This window comes from Drosophila kikkawai, chromosome 2L (assembly GCF_030179895.1).
Source record: "Drosophila kikkawai strain 14028-0561.14 chromosome 2L, DkikHiC1v2, whole genome shotgun sequence".
NCBI lineage: Eukaryota > Metazoa > Arthropoda > Insecta > Diptera > Drosophilidae > Drosophila > Drosophila kikkawai.
In genome coordinates, this window is record NC_091728.1 from 13402972 (window position 1) to 13418914 (window position 15943).

The window sequence follows — 15943 nt, forward strand, 5'->3', positions numbered from 1 at the left end:
TATATATTCATTTTTAGGAAATATCGATGTGATTTTTTGATATATTATCAACAGCCATACTAATCAAATGCAAAAACAAACAAAAGTTACGGATCGGCGGACTATATCTCGTGCTCTCGATGTGAACCTGGCGCGTTGCGCATAATAAATAATATAAATCAAGATACCAGAAACCGCTTATCAGTGAATTCGCTTGCAGTTGCATAACTCGTTGCCAAAAAAAGAAAGAAGGAAAGAAAAAAATAACAACACTAACACGTAAAAAGTTCTCGTAAGGTTTTCGTGGCGAAGGAGACGACAGAAAGAAAGCTCGAAAAACAAGGGGCGAAAGGAGAGTGCAGTTAGTGCCCCCTTTGGGGCCCGCCGCCGCCGCCACCCCCACCGGTCACCCCGGCCCCCCTCGACGCCCACGCGACGTGCCTTATAGGAAGTATTTTTTCGGTTTTGTGTGCGCGTTAATTGCTCAGGAATTGCGTTACGTATTCCCGCAAGACCCGCAGAGGAGCGAAGAGCAAACTATGGCCCAGAATACAGCAGATACCTTCATCCATCTGATTGCCGGCGGGTAAGTGGCGATATGGAGAATCTATTAATTCTAGACTTAAAGCTCCGCTGTTGTTGCTGTTGCTATTGCGTCTTATCGCAGGTCAGGCCATCGTAGCGCAAACCGGTTTGCGGGCGACTTTGCAGTTGAATTCCACAAGAAACGTCGCAATTGCGATTAGATTTAGTTTGGTTTCAATTCGCGCAAATGAACATTTTTGGCGCCACTGCCAAATAAAACAGAAGAAAGGCCGAAAAGAGCAGTAAAAAACACGCTCCGTTCACGTGTTTTCCTCTCGCTGTTTCTTCTTTTTTTTATTACGGCAACCGACAGCTGGCGAAATCACAGGCGAGATAAATGAAATAAGTAAATAAAATGTATGAAATACATATTTATGTACTTATGTGCAACCAACAAACATATGTAAACACAAAAGTTGTAGTTTTTCCCTTTCCTTATCCATTTTCTCGGTTCATTTCCCCAGGCACAATGTCCAATTGGATTTCAGAGCTTCAATTATTTTGTTATTGTCGCGCTGTTATTACTTTTATTGTCGCTTTTATGCTGGCTATTTTTAGACGCGTCGCGCCGCATCTGATTTTATTTTTGTTTTTACCTGCACCCTACACACACACTCGCCCGGCATATTGGCTGCACCGAACATGTGATAGTGTGTGTGTGGTTGCTTCTTTCTCGCAACCAGTTTTGTTTTTGTTGCGAAGAGAGTGGAGAAGGGAGTCCGAGAGCGAGAAGGGAAAGGTGAAGTGCAGCTTATTCGCTGTTCTCTTTCTGTGTTCCGGTGGGAAGAAAGGAGGGAGGGAACAAGGGAATGAAACAGTCAGGTGCCGAGCCTCTTGTCTTTCGGGAAATGCAAATTTAATGGGGGTTACGAAAACAACAGAGTTTGTTTTTACGAATATAATTACGTTTCTTGTGCAATTTTTTTAATTTAATTCTTCTTGTCAATATTGAATTCGAGTAAATCAGCTACAAATTTCAAATGATTTTTATAAATTAAACATTAAACTTAATATTCTTTTTTCTAATCAAAATATTTCACTTGATAGTAAAAATATAAACAGTGTAGCATTTGATTTACTTTGATTAAACTGTAACCTTGACTACTGGGGGGCCTTTTATCTGACCTCTGGCAAAGTTCTAGTTGCTGATTGTGGCTGTCAATCGTCGTCGATCCCCTCCGAATGCTTTGTGAGCTCTGCGAGCCCCTGGGCAGTTTGCCGGCCGGCAGCTTAAGCCCCCTCTTATCGGCAACAACAACAGTGGTCGCAAGTCATTCTTATTTAAACATATGTATCCATGTTTGTTTTGTTTACATATCTGCTTAGTATATAGTATATACCTTAACTAGAGAAACTGTAGCAGAGTAAAAGGAATTCACGTTGCAACTTGAGCTGCCTTAATACCCTTAGTTTGTTTTTTAGACCCCCCCTTTGTTGGGTATCTCGTGTCGTTACACGTTGGAAATAAGGGAAACAATAAAATAAAAACAACCTTGCCTGTGCCGCCCACATTGTTATCGCTATAAATAAGCCGCAAAGCAAACAATTAAACGACATGCATCCCATCTAATCAAGCATCAGAGAAGCCTCCAAAGGCGAGTCTTACATAAGCTACTTTTTGTCTATGATAGAAAGAATGTTAAATGGGTTAGAAAAACATTTACTTTGGCCACAAATTGTTGGTAAATAAAGGTCTAAATGTGGTATTGGTTTTTTGACATTTAAGAACTATACTATATTAGGTATCCCCCAATTAGAAACATTGTTAAATAGGTTCAGACAGCTGAGAAGACAAATTCCCTCAATGTTTTCGATTTGGCAAAACAACACACATTGCACATTTTTATATTTTCCCTATACTATATATTGCATTGTGTGTTATTTTATTTTGCCTACATATTTCGCTGTTATTTGTCTAGAAACAAATCTAAATTGAGCTTGGCAAGCGATTTCGATTTTGTTTTGGTTTTTCAGCGAGACAACAACCCAGGCAGGCGGGCAAATAAACTTTTTCTGGCACACTGACTCAGTTGAAGGCGAAATGGATGAGTGAATTGCAACAAACAACACACACTGACCAAGGTGTTTTCGAACCCATACATAGATAAGATAGATAGCCCCCCCTCTCTAAAGGCAAACCAAAACAATGTCACTTGCAGTGTGTGAAATTCCTTGTCTACTAACTTATTTATAGCCTAGTTTTGTTGGCCATTTCTTGGTGAGATTTCATAACCATAACCCGAAATTTTCCATCAGCTGGGATTTGTTTACAATTTTTTTTTTGTGGTTGCTTTTGACCCGGCCCAAAACGTTGAAAACGTTTTCTCTCTCTATGCTTTCGATGTTTTCATTGCCTTGCCTTCATGTCTCTTCGCACGTACGCATATTTTAGAGAATTTGTTATGCATTCAAGAGTCTTAGTCAAGGATGGTCGTCTTAAAGGCTAAAATAGAAGGTGTTTCCCGGTAAAAGAAGAAGAATGAATAGACAAAGTCAAAGCTAAAATGTGATAATAATTATTTTATATTGTTTCCTTTTAATTTTCTTACTTTTCTATATTTATTTTAGGTTTATTTAGTTTAAAGTTTATAAACCGGGTTCTTTAAACCTAAAATTGTGTCAAGGGCGCCTTAATTAAATTTACTCTTGATCTAGACACATTTTTAGAATCTTTAATATGAATAAAACATATAAACAACACACATATATATTCGAAAAGAAATCAAAAACAGAATGAGGGAAGAATATAGAAGGTCGCGTGCCAAGTTTATTTCAAATTCTAGCCACAAAATAAACCATCTAATGGGATATGTATCTCTATTTTTAGGCATCCTTAACTGCAACATTTAATTTCCTTAAAATCTTAAAATAAATCCTCCATTATCTAAATGTAATTTTCTTTTATAACCCGCAAAACCTTCAATTCCTTTGACCCATAAACAGAGACATTGAAAATTTTCCATAAATGTCGTAATCTTAGGCAAAAGCAAACAAATAATAGAAGGTACAAAATAGCAGGAGTCTAAAAAATTGGCGATGATAAGGGGGAAACTTCAGTCTGCGAAACGCAAAAAGCCATTGAAATATGCGTACTTTTTCGGTTGATAAGCAAAAGTCTCCCCGCCAAGACAGAACCTTATCAGCTTCGAGTTGAGGTAGGGGGGTAGAACAGGTGGGTCCAGAGGAGAGGGGAACCTCCTCCCTGGACAAAAGTCACCCCAGCAGAGGCTGACGCATGCATGGGTACAAGAAATATTGTATGTACATACCATGTGGCCATAGACGATGGTGTCTGCGGGTCCAAAATTTCCACTCTTATCGTTTGTAGCGCGTGTATTTTCGGGTACAAATACACCCGACAATGTCAAAGAACAGATAAATCGCACATTAACCGGTTGCAAATTGCACGAAATTCGCACATGCATCCCATAAAGGCCATCGATCGGGCATATATATATAAACATATATAGCAATTAGCTATGAGAATCTGTGCGAATTGGTCTGTATGTACTTGATTCACATGTTTCACACATGAAAGATTGCTTTCTTTTCAAAGGAATTCAATCGTTAATAGCTTGAAATAATATTTATTTAAATTGGTTTTATTTGAAATTGCTTACATATAATGATGACTGTCTTTTAAGACATTTGTTATAAAAAAACGTGATTAGAAGGATGATTTTGTAGCAATCTAAAGTAATAATCAGTTGTGGGAAGGGAATAAATTGATACGTTGGAATTAAATTTCTGAGAAGTAGAATAAAATGACTAGATTAGGGAGAAATATTTAAGCTAATATTTGTTTTATTAATTAATTTAAAAATATTTAATGCTAAATATACTTATTTTAACTCTAGATATAGGCATGAAATTACAATATTATATATTTAAAAAAAAGCTTATGCAAACTTTACCTATATATCTATAAAATGATAATGAATACTGTGCGGTAGAGGCCAGGCAGTGACATTTACTGACTTGAGAAGGCAGGGCTTTGGGTTCTATAGTTTAAAATGCAATAATATTATTAGTAAATTTCCCAAACCCTATTCCAAGTCTAAAAATAAGGCCTTATTCTATATATTTAATTATTCAATTTCCAACTCTCATTTCTCACACATTAATCTTTAATTCATCACCTCTTAGCCAGTTTACACTTGGCCCATTAATCACCTCATCCCCGTGTCATTCAACCGTGCGTAATTAGCTTTAATTCCGTTTTAGTCCAGACTTATCCTTGGACTGTTTGTCCAACTGTCTGACTGTCTGTTGTGAATAGCTTTCAGGTAGGCACGACCAACAGTTTGCTTTAGTTTCGCGTGATGGTGACAGGCAGATGCTAATTGAAATTCAATAGTCGGTAAGGAGCTTCCCGTTAATGCATTGATTAAATGTGATTAATTTATATGGGGTAAAAGTTGGTGAAATTATCTGTTGAATTATTTAATTTGTTAAGGCAGCAAGCCCAGCATATGGTGGCGTGTTCTCTTCACCAGGTTTCAGGGCAATTATGTCATAGTCTCATACCAGATTCAAAGCGGATCGGGCATCCATAAAAGTACTATATATATTTTATTTTAATGGACGTGGCCGGCCGGCCGTTGTTAGCTGATAAGCGGAGCAGCCAGCTCACATGGCTTGGCTTTGTCCGGCCCGGCTATTGCAATTCATCCCATCCGCTGGCGGCATCAAAGGTTATCATTGATGTAGGAGGGTCAATACCCAACCGGTTTCGACTGGATTATGCCCTGGCCTCATCGCAATCGCCGCCAGATTGGCGAAATTATATACAGGGAAAAGTAAAGTACCCCAGTTCACTAGCCTGCTGATTATATTCTTGATTTTTCCCTAGGATTCAGAAAGAGATTTTCTCGTGACAGAGCTTCAACCATCGATCAAACTTTTCTCCTGCCTTTGTCATTTTGTTTCCTCATTCTTTTCCTTTGTTGCATAACTTTTCTTCTTTCCCCCTTTTTTTGCGAGTTTATTGCCTTGATTTTTTTTTTATAAATATAAGCGAATAATAATTTCTGGAATCCCAGTTGCCAACTGGCAATTTACACAATTCTGGCAATCACGAGTTATGCTTCTGCAAATATGTTTATTCGTAGATAATGAAGCGATTCGGCTTTTATCACAAGTTAGCGTGTGTTTTTTGTTGATATTGATAGAGGCAATCAGAGTTGTGTTGGCTTTTTGGGAAAGGTCGTGTATAATTAATTATCTAGAGCATACTCTTGTTTTTTTCGGAGCTGTAAACAAACAAATTTTAATCTAGAAATAACTTTAAAGTCAAGGTTATGAACTTTGAGTAATGTTCTAACGTATTGTTGTTATTTTGTTTAACACTGAACTATTGTTAATTTAGTTTAGGAACTCTGTTTCGTGTTTGCTGGCTCAATTTCCCTTACACATTTCCATTTTGAGCAATTTCACAATTCAGTAAACAATTACCTGACCTTGATTGCCTTCATGCACTTGGAATTCAAAATGAATTCAAATAGAAAATTTTCTATAATTCGCTTTGATGGACATGACGCCTCCTTCCACTCTGCGATTATCCAGACCGCAAATAACCCTCCTTCATATTGCATTTGGCGAAATGCACTTCATTTCCGAGGCAGCCAATCAAGAATGCCTCTGCCCTGTGCACTCATATTCGATTTGTAATTGGAATGGGACATGCCACTTATGTGTGTGTCTGTAGTTAGCAGCTATACTAGATGGTTGAGGAGGAAAAAAAACAGACATTTTTAGCCAGGGAATTGCGCAATTCAAAGAAATACGAGTTTGGGAAATAGATATTTTCCTGCATGGTCGTCGATTCTTGCCAAGAAGTGTGATTTATTTTTATGATAGTTGAACATGTGGGCGAAACTGAAAATGGCAGGCATACATTTACTCAAATCACTTTACTTTTGGTTTGTCTTTTATTTATATCCACTTGGAGATGTTTGCAATTAGATTTAAACATTGAACTTGAGCTGGTTTTATCATAAATCTAATTTTATTATGACTACTATGGGAGTTACTGGTGATTTAAAGCTTAAAAAATAATAAATTATTGAGTGTTTGCTACTTAACTCTACTCTTAATTGACAATTACTCATATTAATACAATATTTCCACTTCCAGTTCCGCTGGCACTGTGGGCGCTGTGGTCACATGTCCATTGGAGGTGGTCAAGACGCGTCTGCAGAGCTCCACAGCCTTCATGACGCCGGCTCGTGTGGTGGAGAATGCCGGCGGACCGGCGAATGGCGGGCAATCGGAGCTATTGCGGCCGGAACAACGACGTAAGCTAAGCACAACGATATTACGTAACAGATCACAGCCACAGGTGATTGGGGGTGTGCGTAGGGTAGTACCAAATTCTTTTTTACCTATTCTCTCATACTCATACCCATAATGCCGCCATAAGCCACATCTTCTAACTATAGCTTGAGCGCAAGCACTGCCCACATCTTCGATACCTTCATCTCCATTGACCCTAATTCAGTTTATTTGAGTTACTAATTCGTTTTCTTATTTTACCCTTTTCCAGATTATGGCCATTTCGCATTGTGGCATCTCATCGACAACGCCAAAATCCATGAGCATCGTCCAGTGTCTAAGGTGAGATAGTTGATATTTCTTACTAGAGATTAAAGCTCGAAATGAAATCGATGAAATTATTAAATAATCGATTTTTTCGATTGAATAGAAAAAGGTTTAAACGTATGTAAACTTGTGGAAAAGTTAAAAACAATGTTGAGAATTTTTTTTTATTTAATATTTTGAATTATTATATTATTAAAAATAGATTTACTGAAAATCGATTTATTTCCAGCTCTATTAGATATAAAGAAACATCGATTAACGATTTAAAATCGATTTTTCTATACAAAAATATCCGCAAATTTGAATCGTTTTCATTTCTAGTATTTTTAATGTATATTTTATATCTTAACTTTATTTATTTCTTCGTTTTTTTAGACATATTGTTCAGAACGAGGGTCCTCGGGCTCTGTTCAAAGGTCTCGGTCCGAATCTCGTGGGCGTGGCCCCCTCCCGTGCCATCTACTTCTGCACCTACTCCCAAACCAAGAACACGCTCAACAGTTTAGGGTAAGTCCTTGACCCATTACTCCACGAATTATCCCATTTAATTCTATGATTTATTCTTCAGCTTCGTTGAACGTGACTCGCCGCTGGTCCATATAATGAGTGCTGCCAGCGCTGGTTTCGTTTCCTCCACAGCCACGAATCCCATTTGGTTTGTAAAGACAAGAATGCAGCTGGACTATAATTCCAAAGTCCAGATGACGGTGAGGCAGTGCATCGAGCGGGTGTATGCCCAAGGCGGCATTGCAGCCTTTTACAAGGGTATCACCGCCAGCTATTTTGGTATCTGTGAAACCATGGTGCACTTTGTCATCTACGAGTTTATAAAGTCCAAATTGGTGAGTTTATATTTGGATTTAAAGTGTTTATGATGGTCTTTTAATCATTTATATTATTTTTTATTAGCTGGAGCAGCGAAATCAAAGGCATACAGACACCAAGGGCTCACGTGATTTCCTGGAGTTCATGATGGCCGGCGCCGTGTCCAAGACAATTGCCTCCTGCATCGCCTATCCCCATGAGGTGGCTCGCACGCGTCTGCGTGAGGAGGGCAACAAATACAACTCCTTTTGGCAGACCCTTCACACGGTGTGGAAGGAGGAGGGCAGAGCAGGACTGTATAGGTGCGTAGAATTATATTTAAGAGGGGGGGATTTTTATTTACTTAAGTTAATCAGAATTTGGTGATAAGCTAGGGTGATTTTTCATTTAAAATGTTTGTTTTAAAGCATTTTAAACAGGGACTGCCAGGGACAGTGCTTTTGCCATTGAATTGTAAAGTATTTCCATTAGATTCAAAGGGAATCCCATGTCAGGTCTCAGACACCAGTTGATACAAGGGGAATTCCATATAAATATATAAAAGTTACTCTAGAAATACCCATTTTGTATTTAAAAAATAATCTTGATAAAAATATCTATTTCCACAAGATCTTAAATAAGAATCAAGCATTTATAAACCAACACGGATGCGCAGCCAAAATTTTTTACTCGGTCATTGCTAATGAATTATCATAATGCGCCACCCACGAATTCGCGATACAGCCACCCGCCTGCCGCGCCTTTCCCGGCATGAAAATCTATTTAAATTCATTCTTTTGCGTCGCATATTTTTCTGTTTGTTTACCTTAATTTGATTAGCACTAGCAAGCAAGCTAGCGAGCTGTCTCTCCGGGGTGCCTTAAATGATTACTACTATTTGCAGAGTAATTCATCCACTAATTGTGCCATCTGTTTGTATTATTTTCCATTCCACAGAGGCCTGGCCACGCAGCTGGTGCGACAGATACCCAACACGGCGATCATGATGGCCACCTACGAGGCTGTTGTCTATGTCCTAACCCGGCGCTTTAACAACAAGTCGAACGAGTTTTACGACTTTTAGGGAGAGAATCCCAACTAAGAAGTTAACACGCAACGACGACGACGACAAGGAGGAACCCAATCTGTGCATATGTAGACGCGACTGCTGCAACTTAACTGTAATCGTAAACCCCGTTTTTTGTAGACGATCTAAACCAACGAGCGCAAATTCTGAGTTAACTAGCTTCTAAGTCACAACCAAAACGCGAAAACGAACTCAATAGACTTGAGACGTTAGACGTTGAACGATCGAAGTCCACCCACTTAACCCTTAATCTGCTCTATAGAAAGGACGATCCGCAAATAGCTGTCTGCACAATGATAGTTTTGTTCGATGGATTCACCGGAAACGTTATCAAAATTTTGAAAAGGCTGCTATTAAGTTAAAGATACAAAATATGTATAAATGTGGTTGATATTTTAATAAAAAAAAACAGAAGAAATAATGTAAATATAGGATTCAATTCGCTCAGAGTGTATTGTAAATAGATAAACAAAAAATGAGTCAGTCGACTGGCGTACGCAATAGCTCCCCTAGTTTTTGTTAGTTTCTAAGCACAAAAAATGTTGAAGCCGACCGTAACCGATACGTAACTCTAATCGTAATTGTAAACGTTCACGTTAAGTTTCCTCAAATGCGATATAAATTTTAGTTACTCTTAAAGCATACTTCCGATTATCATTATGATTATTATTATTATTATTATTACTATTACTATTATTATTATTGCTGTTTATTTAGTCCATTAGTTGATTAGTTTAGTGAGCTCTTGGCAAGAGCTGTAGTTGCCCCCCAAAACCGTATTTCATTGATAACAAAGAGCAAAGAATGAAGAAAACTACTGTGAATAATTGATTGCAATCTGATTTAATGGTGAAATCAATAAATACAACAATTTTGTTTAAAAATACTTCTCAAGCGTTTTTATTGTTTAATGCCGCTTGAAGACGCACAATCTTATCAACAAAACGAACGAGTCTGCACACCCTTGAACATAGTTCAACTTGAAAACTCAGACGGAAGATAAGGGTTTGAGCTACTGGCTACTATTATTCATGAACAATAAACAAGTACTAGTAATTTATAGAAAAAACAATATAAAAACAATTCCCCGACAAGATTTCAAAAATAGCGCCCTGTCTTAACATCCTCTCTGGTCCCACTAACCAACCATTCGATTGCTTGCGCTTATCGATAACCTGTTAAATCAACAGGTGATCGATCGCAGCAAGTGCCATCGCTAAATTCCAACAATTTTCAGTGTTTACGTTTCGAAAAGTGCCACAAAAAAATAAAACTTGAAAAAACCCCACTTAAATTCAAGTACTAAACTCAATACAAGCACCCACTTTAATAGCAACTTAGTGAGCACCTAAAGATCACCTTAGTTAACCCGATAAAAGAGAAATTTGTGCAATTGGAGCAACTGCGAAGCGCACACGCAAAAGAAACCAAGACATTGGAGAACTACATAGTTGACACCCATTCCGCCGCGGCCATGCAAATCGATGCGATCGAGCTGCTGCTGATCACCTAGCTGTGCGAGTCGGAGACCCAGCATTGAGATGCTGCTCAGCGAGACCCACTTTTGGACTACGCTGCGCGATGAGGTGCGCATCAAGAGCAACGACCTGGGCGCCTTTCGATACCTGCGCCAGCGGGAGAAGGAGCAAGAGCAGCAGGATCTCACCACATTGGCCAAGCGGGACTATACAGAACGGCGGAATGGGCTGGCCGTGCTGAAGAACAGCAGTCGCAAGGCGGCTGGTCGCCTGAAGGATAACCTTAAGAAGCTGGAGGATCTCCTCAGACAGCATCGTATCATTCACTCCGAGTGGCAGGATGCGGCCCAGGTGCTGCTACTCTTTGCCAATGGATTAATAACCCATATTTGTGTGGATATCTATACGGGGGATATACTGCGCATGGTCTTTGAGAAGTATCTGGTGGGCAAGCTGGCCGCCGAGGTCATCACTGATGGTAAGTCGAGGGAGAGCTTTGATTGATTTATTTGTAAGATACTCTTTCGATTGGATCAAGTCTATTGCCCTTACCATCAATTCATGTTTAGTGTTTGTTTTCGTTGATTAAAAGTATATTTCGGTGTCTGAAAGTAGCAGAAAAACACAATTTAAAGATTTAATTTAGGGTTTTTATAATTATAATCTAATTATTTACATGTTTATTAATTTTGTTTGACTTTAAATCCAAGAAAAATAATTTTTGGGAAGCCAGAAAAAATTCTATCGATTTAAAATCAATTTAAAAAGCATCCAAAAGTATGCAACGTTCAATTTTAGAATTGCATTTTATTCAATCTTTTAATATTAATTCTATTTTACTTAAAATCCAAGAAAGATTGAAGTATTTTTAGACAAATAGACAAATTTTTGGGACCCCTGATGATTTCTTCTCCCCTATTATTCTTGGTAAATTCATTTACTTAAATGTTTTTTATTTCTAATTTATTTATTTATTCAATATAAATTAACAAGAACCTAAAATCCCGCCCTATAATAATAATAAGCTCATGCATAAAACCACAATTTCATATTTTTCTCTAAACGATCCCTGGTTGTCCTCGTTAAAATAAGTAGTAGGAATAAATCTCACACGCCCTGGACTTCCATTACAGTGAAAACATGATTTGATAAAATCTAGCCTTCTACCCTTCCCTTCAATGTGCGCGTGATTAATGGCAATTGAAGTCCATAATCCCGGCGCTATATGCGTTGCTTTAGGGTATAACTCTCTTCCATATAATATCCATGGTATCTTGGTCTTGCACTTGAGAGACCGCGCTGCTTTTGTGGCTTGTGTGTTGTGCAGTTATGGAGAAATTTGCATTGGCAACAAGTGCGACTTGATTTGCACTTTCCCACACCAACACAGCCGCACGCACACACCTGTGCAGGGGCATGGGCATGCAATTATTGTAATTTTTAATTAATCTGCTTGCTTGTTTTGTTGCCTGTAAATATGCGAACCTTGCTATCCCCTCTCAGCTCAGATTATTCCATGCCACGCCCCTCACCTTTCCATAATTTTGTTCGAGGCACTCATTCAGCTTTGTCGCTTGTGTTTTTGTTTCTGTTTTTTTGTTGTTGTCTTGTGCTGTCAGCCTTTTTCACCCGTTCCCACATCGTCTTGGCCTACAATACCAACCAGCTGACGGTGGTTCATCTGCAGCGACCGAATGCACGTTCGCAGGGACCGGAGAAGATTGCCAATATGGATCCGCGCATCTTCCATGTGATCATACCAGGAGCCACAGAGCGCAAGCTAGCCCGCCATCTCACCGTCAATGGCAGCTTTGATCTGTTTGTGGTGTGGACACAGTCGTCGCAGAACGAGGTCTATCCCTGGAGGCCAACTATCCGGGATCAGGATCGAGCCAATATACATGTGTTCAAGATCAAGGGGTAAGTAGGGGATATTTTTTTAGATTTAGAGCTTATATAAAAAATTGAGATAATAATAAGCTTTTAATATTAAATATATGGATAATATATTCTTATCCCTCTACCCTTAGCTTGCAGCTGGAATCCATGGCTTATTGCTGGTCGGAGAACGATCCTTTGTGCGTTGATTTTCTGCGTAGCAGCGAAAGCCAAATTATTACGTTGGAGCAGAAGGTCTCCCGCAAGGGAGACATCAGTGCGGAGATCTGCTCGTATGAGTTGGCTGCTGGAAAAATGCAGCGCACTGCCATTACCTCGATACCCATGGGCGCCCAAATCTGCTCTTTCGCCTTTAGTCCCGACCAGGAGAAGCTCTTTCTGGGCAGCATAGATCGCAACATCTGCCTGCATGACCTGGTCCAACAGTCCACGAAGTACGCCAATCAGATTGAAATTGTGCCCAATCAGTGTGCTTGGCACTGTGACTCCGCCATGTTGTGTGTGGCCAACGAGAGATCGGTGCTGCAGTGTTTCGACCTGGCCCTGGCCACCATTGGCCATCAGTTGGTCAGCGAGAGTGTGACTCCCTCGAGCTTGATGGATCTCTCGCATTACTTTGTGGCCCAGCCTACACTTTTGAGAGTTGATTTTAGTAGGAAACCGGATTTGGGCACGTTCAAGCACACCTACGCCCAAACGGATTGCCTGCTCTTGCTGATCTATGAGCAGGGACCGCTGGCCTGCATGCGTCTGTTTGGTGGCGCTGGCATGCGTGGCGATATCCATAATTCTGGCCTAACAGCCGATGTCATAGCGGACAAGTACCTAAGGCTACAGCAGCCGGAAAGAGCGGTGAATGTCCTGGCGGCCTTGAACTGGGAGACCTATGGTGCCATGTGCCTGATTACCCTACACAAGATAGCCAACTATGTGTTCTTTGGCGGGGATCAGCGTCGGCCGCGTATAGAGCTGATGGCCAGGGCCCTGAAGACCTTTGCCCGCACGCTTTCGGAGGAGACTAAAGATGAGTTTAGCGATCAGGTTTATGATTTGAAGCGACGCTTTTGCTTTTTTCTAATGCGGTAAGTTAAGCTTTGAGGCTTAAAATATGAATTTCCTTAATTTTAAAAATATATTTCCAGTAAAAACCTATTTCCTGAGGCCTTGGAAATCGCCCAGGATGTGGCCGACTATGATATCTTTATGGATCTGTATAATCTAACCAAGTGCATAACCAGTTTGGGTGAATTTGCTCAGCTGGCATTCAGTCAGGCCGCTGCCATAATCCAGGAGGAAGATCGTGCCAATGGCAATCTCAGCTTGACCTGTGACCTGCGCTCGGAGTCGGCCTGTTCGGTATCCACCTGCTCGGATTTGGGGCGTAGTCAGCCGCAGGCCCTTAAAAACTATGTGCCACCACTGCCCTCATTCAAGTCGAAGGTTTTCAATGCCGAAATGATCAAGATTAATATACCCAAGCCGGAGCTAAGGCCACCGTTACCTAAGGTTTCGTTAGCTCAAACAGCGATGACTTCCTTAGGAGGCCTTAACCTGAAGAACAGTACATTGCAGGCAACGCCAGCCAAGAGTGCCAGCTCAAATGGTAAGAAAATATGAATCAATTCGCATTATAAGATATTAATATCCCCTTGATTCTCTAGGCAATGTCTGGTCCCAGGATGTACCAGATCAGACAGTGGGCTTGCCCATGCCCAGCAGTCCTCCAAGCCGGCCTCAGCCCTCTTCGATTATCCCCGAGCAAATCCCGCCTCTTGGTCCATTCAACAGCTTGGGAACTTCGCCGCCTCCGCCCTTGGTTTCTGTAGTTCCAGTGGTTTCATTGGCTTCAGTGCCTCCAGCCAATGCCTACCAGCCCAAGTTCTACCAGCATCCTCTGGTTTCTGGCAACATACCCGCCATGCTGCCCACCATGAGCAGCGAGGATTACCAAAAGCGACTGCTGCTCAAGAAGCCCACGGCTTCCATACTCTCCAATCCAGCTAATCCTGCGCCCAGCAATGGCGAGGCAGGAGGCGGTACAACCAGTGCCAAGTCACAGACGGCAGAGAAAAACAAAGTCAAGTTCTCGGACACCATACAGGTGGCTGTAGTGCCGGTAAGCTAGGAACTCCATTGTGTTTGGAAACTGTTATACAAAGTAGTTGTTATGCCTCTTCCCCTTAGGAGATTCCACGCAAAGAAAAGCCCATGCCGCCCAAGAGAAATGGTTACTCCAGACCCGCAGCGCGGCATTTGACAAATCCCAAGAAGGAGCTGGCCGACAGCTTGCCACTATGCCATCCCAATGATGAGTATTTAAAGGATTTTAATCCCATAACCACAAGTAAGTCTCATTCTATAGATCTCTCTCAGTTTTCCTTGGTTTTAACCTAAACTTTTCTTCAGATATGACCAAGCCTCCAGCGAGACGTCGTGATGAGGAGCCAAAGCAAAGCAGCAGCAAAAACCCCAACAACTCTTCCTCCTCCTCATCCATCAAGGTGGTGCATTTCGGTGTGGTCTAAGCTGATAATTATTAGTGCAATTCCCCCAAGTTTAATTATTCTTTAGAATAAGAAGCGTCTTCCACTTATTTTTAGTAACTAATTGCCGTCCTTCCACTTAGTGCAAAGCTTTAAATAGGAAAGTTTTTTACTTATAGGTTCTTTTCTCCACACTTTATACACCTTAGCATTAAATGTTTGCCAAAAAAAAAAAGCGAATCCTACTTCTTTTTGGTGGTAGAAGGTCCACCCATGCGATCCAGTTCGGATTTGAGGTCCAGCAGCTCCTTGTCTGGCACATAGCGTCGCTCCTCGCAGTCATCGGTGTGCTCCTCGACCCTCAAACTAACACCCTCGGGCAGGGCTGACTGGGCTATGCGCAGGAATTGTGGATAGACTGGGGCATCCACATTGTTTAGCTGCAGGTTCCGCTCGTAGGTGGTCAGCTTGTACTCGGACTCGATCACCGTGGAGTTCGGCCGCAGGCGCTGGACCTGCGTTTGCTGGGGAGGCAAGGCATAGCAATCGGAGACATCCAGTTCCAAGTACTCGGCCAGGCCATGGAGGAAGCGCTGGTAGCTCTCCAGCTGGGGATAGTCATAGCCCTTGATTTGTACATTGAGGCTTTCGTATTGCGGGAATTTTGGTTTGAGGGACTGAAAGAGAGAGTAAAGTAATTATTTAAGATACATTTTGGGTCTAGGACACCGGCAAAGACCCACCTCCAGGTAATCCGGCTCGTAAACACTGCCGCTGGTGTTTCTCACAGCCACAGATGTGACCTTGGGCGCCTGCAGGGCCAACCTTGCACTGGGTATTAGCTAGATAAAGTAAATTAATATATTTTTAATACAAACTTTAATACAATTTAAAGGTTTATTTACTTTTCTTAACATAGTCACAGTTCGAAATCACGTTATGTCACCTAGGGATGGACAGCAATCGATAGCCCTATCGATAGATTACAGCTTTAACCGAACTGGTCACACTGCCCCCGTGTTTTTGTT

At 40.9% G+C, this 15943-nt stretch overlaps 3 protein-coding genes across 7 annotated transcripts; 2 read left to right on the forward strand and 1 right to left on the reverse strand.

Moving 5' to 3' along the window:
- Positions 1–59: 59 nt before the first annotated feature.
- On the forward strand, positions 60–9941 carry Rim2 (replication in mitochondria 2). 3 transcript variants are annotated; one of them, XM_017176626.2, is made up of 7 exons: positions 60–565; positions 6700–6925; positions 7109–7179; positions 7540–7671; positions 7733–8006; positions 8074–8291; positions 8926–9941. In XM_017176626.2, the coding sequence occupies exons 1-7, from the start codon at positions 519–521 to the stop codon at positions 9050–9052; spliced, it is 1095 nt and encodes a 364-aa protein (XP_017032115.1). In that variant the 5' UTR covers positions 60–518; the 3' UTR covers positions 9053–9941. The 3 variants fall into 3 exon arrangements, with proteins under 3 accessions (XP_017032115.1, XP_017032116.1, XP_017032117.1); XM_017176627.2 differs by having other exon boundaries at positions 6700–6904; XM_017176628.2 differs by having other exon boundaries at positions 6700–6860.
- Positions 9942–10268: 327 nt separating this feature from the next.
- frtz (WD repeat-containing and planar cell polarity effector protein fritz) lies at positions 10269–14975 on the forward strand. Of its 3 annotated transcripts, none has more exons than XM_017176609.3 (7): positions 10269–11011; positions 12153–12453; positions 12564–13514; positions 13575–14035; positions 14094–14548; positions 14617–14776; positions 14839–14975. In XM_017176609.3, exons 1-7 carry the CDS (start codon positions 10597–10599, stop codon positions 14955–14957), a joined length of 2862 nt encoding a protein of 953 aa, XP_017032098.1. In that variant the 5' UTR covers positions 10269–10596; the 3' UTR covers positions 14958–14975. The 3 variants fall into 3 exon arrangements, with proteins under 3 accessions (XP_017032098.1, XP_070141278.1, XP_070141277.1); XM_070285177.1 differs by having other exon boundaries at positions 10879–11011; positions 12221–12453; XM_070285176.1 differs by having other exon boundaries at positions 10888–11011; positions 12200–12453.
- A 91-nt stretch (positions 14976–15066) lies between these two features.
- On the reverse strand, positions 15067–15941 carry mRpL48 (mitochondrial ribosomal protein L48). Its single transcript, XM_017176611.3, has 3 exons — positions 15821–15941; positions 15659–15757; positions 15067–15592 (listed from the first exon to the last, which is right to left on the reverse strand). The coding sequence occupies exons 1-3, from the start codon at positions 15830–15832 to the stop codon at positions 15158–15160; spliced, it is 546 nt and encodes a 181-aa protein (XP_017032100.1). The 5' UTR covers positions 15833–15941; the 3' UTR covers positions 15067–15157.
- Between the last annotated feature and the right edge of the window lie 2 nt (positions 15942–15943).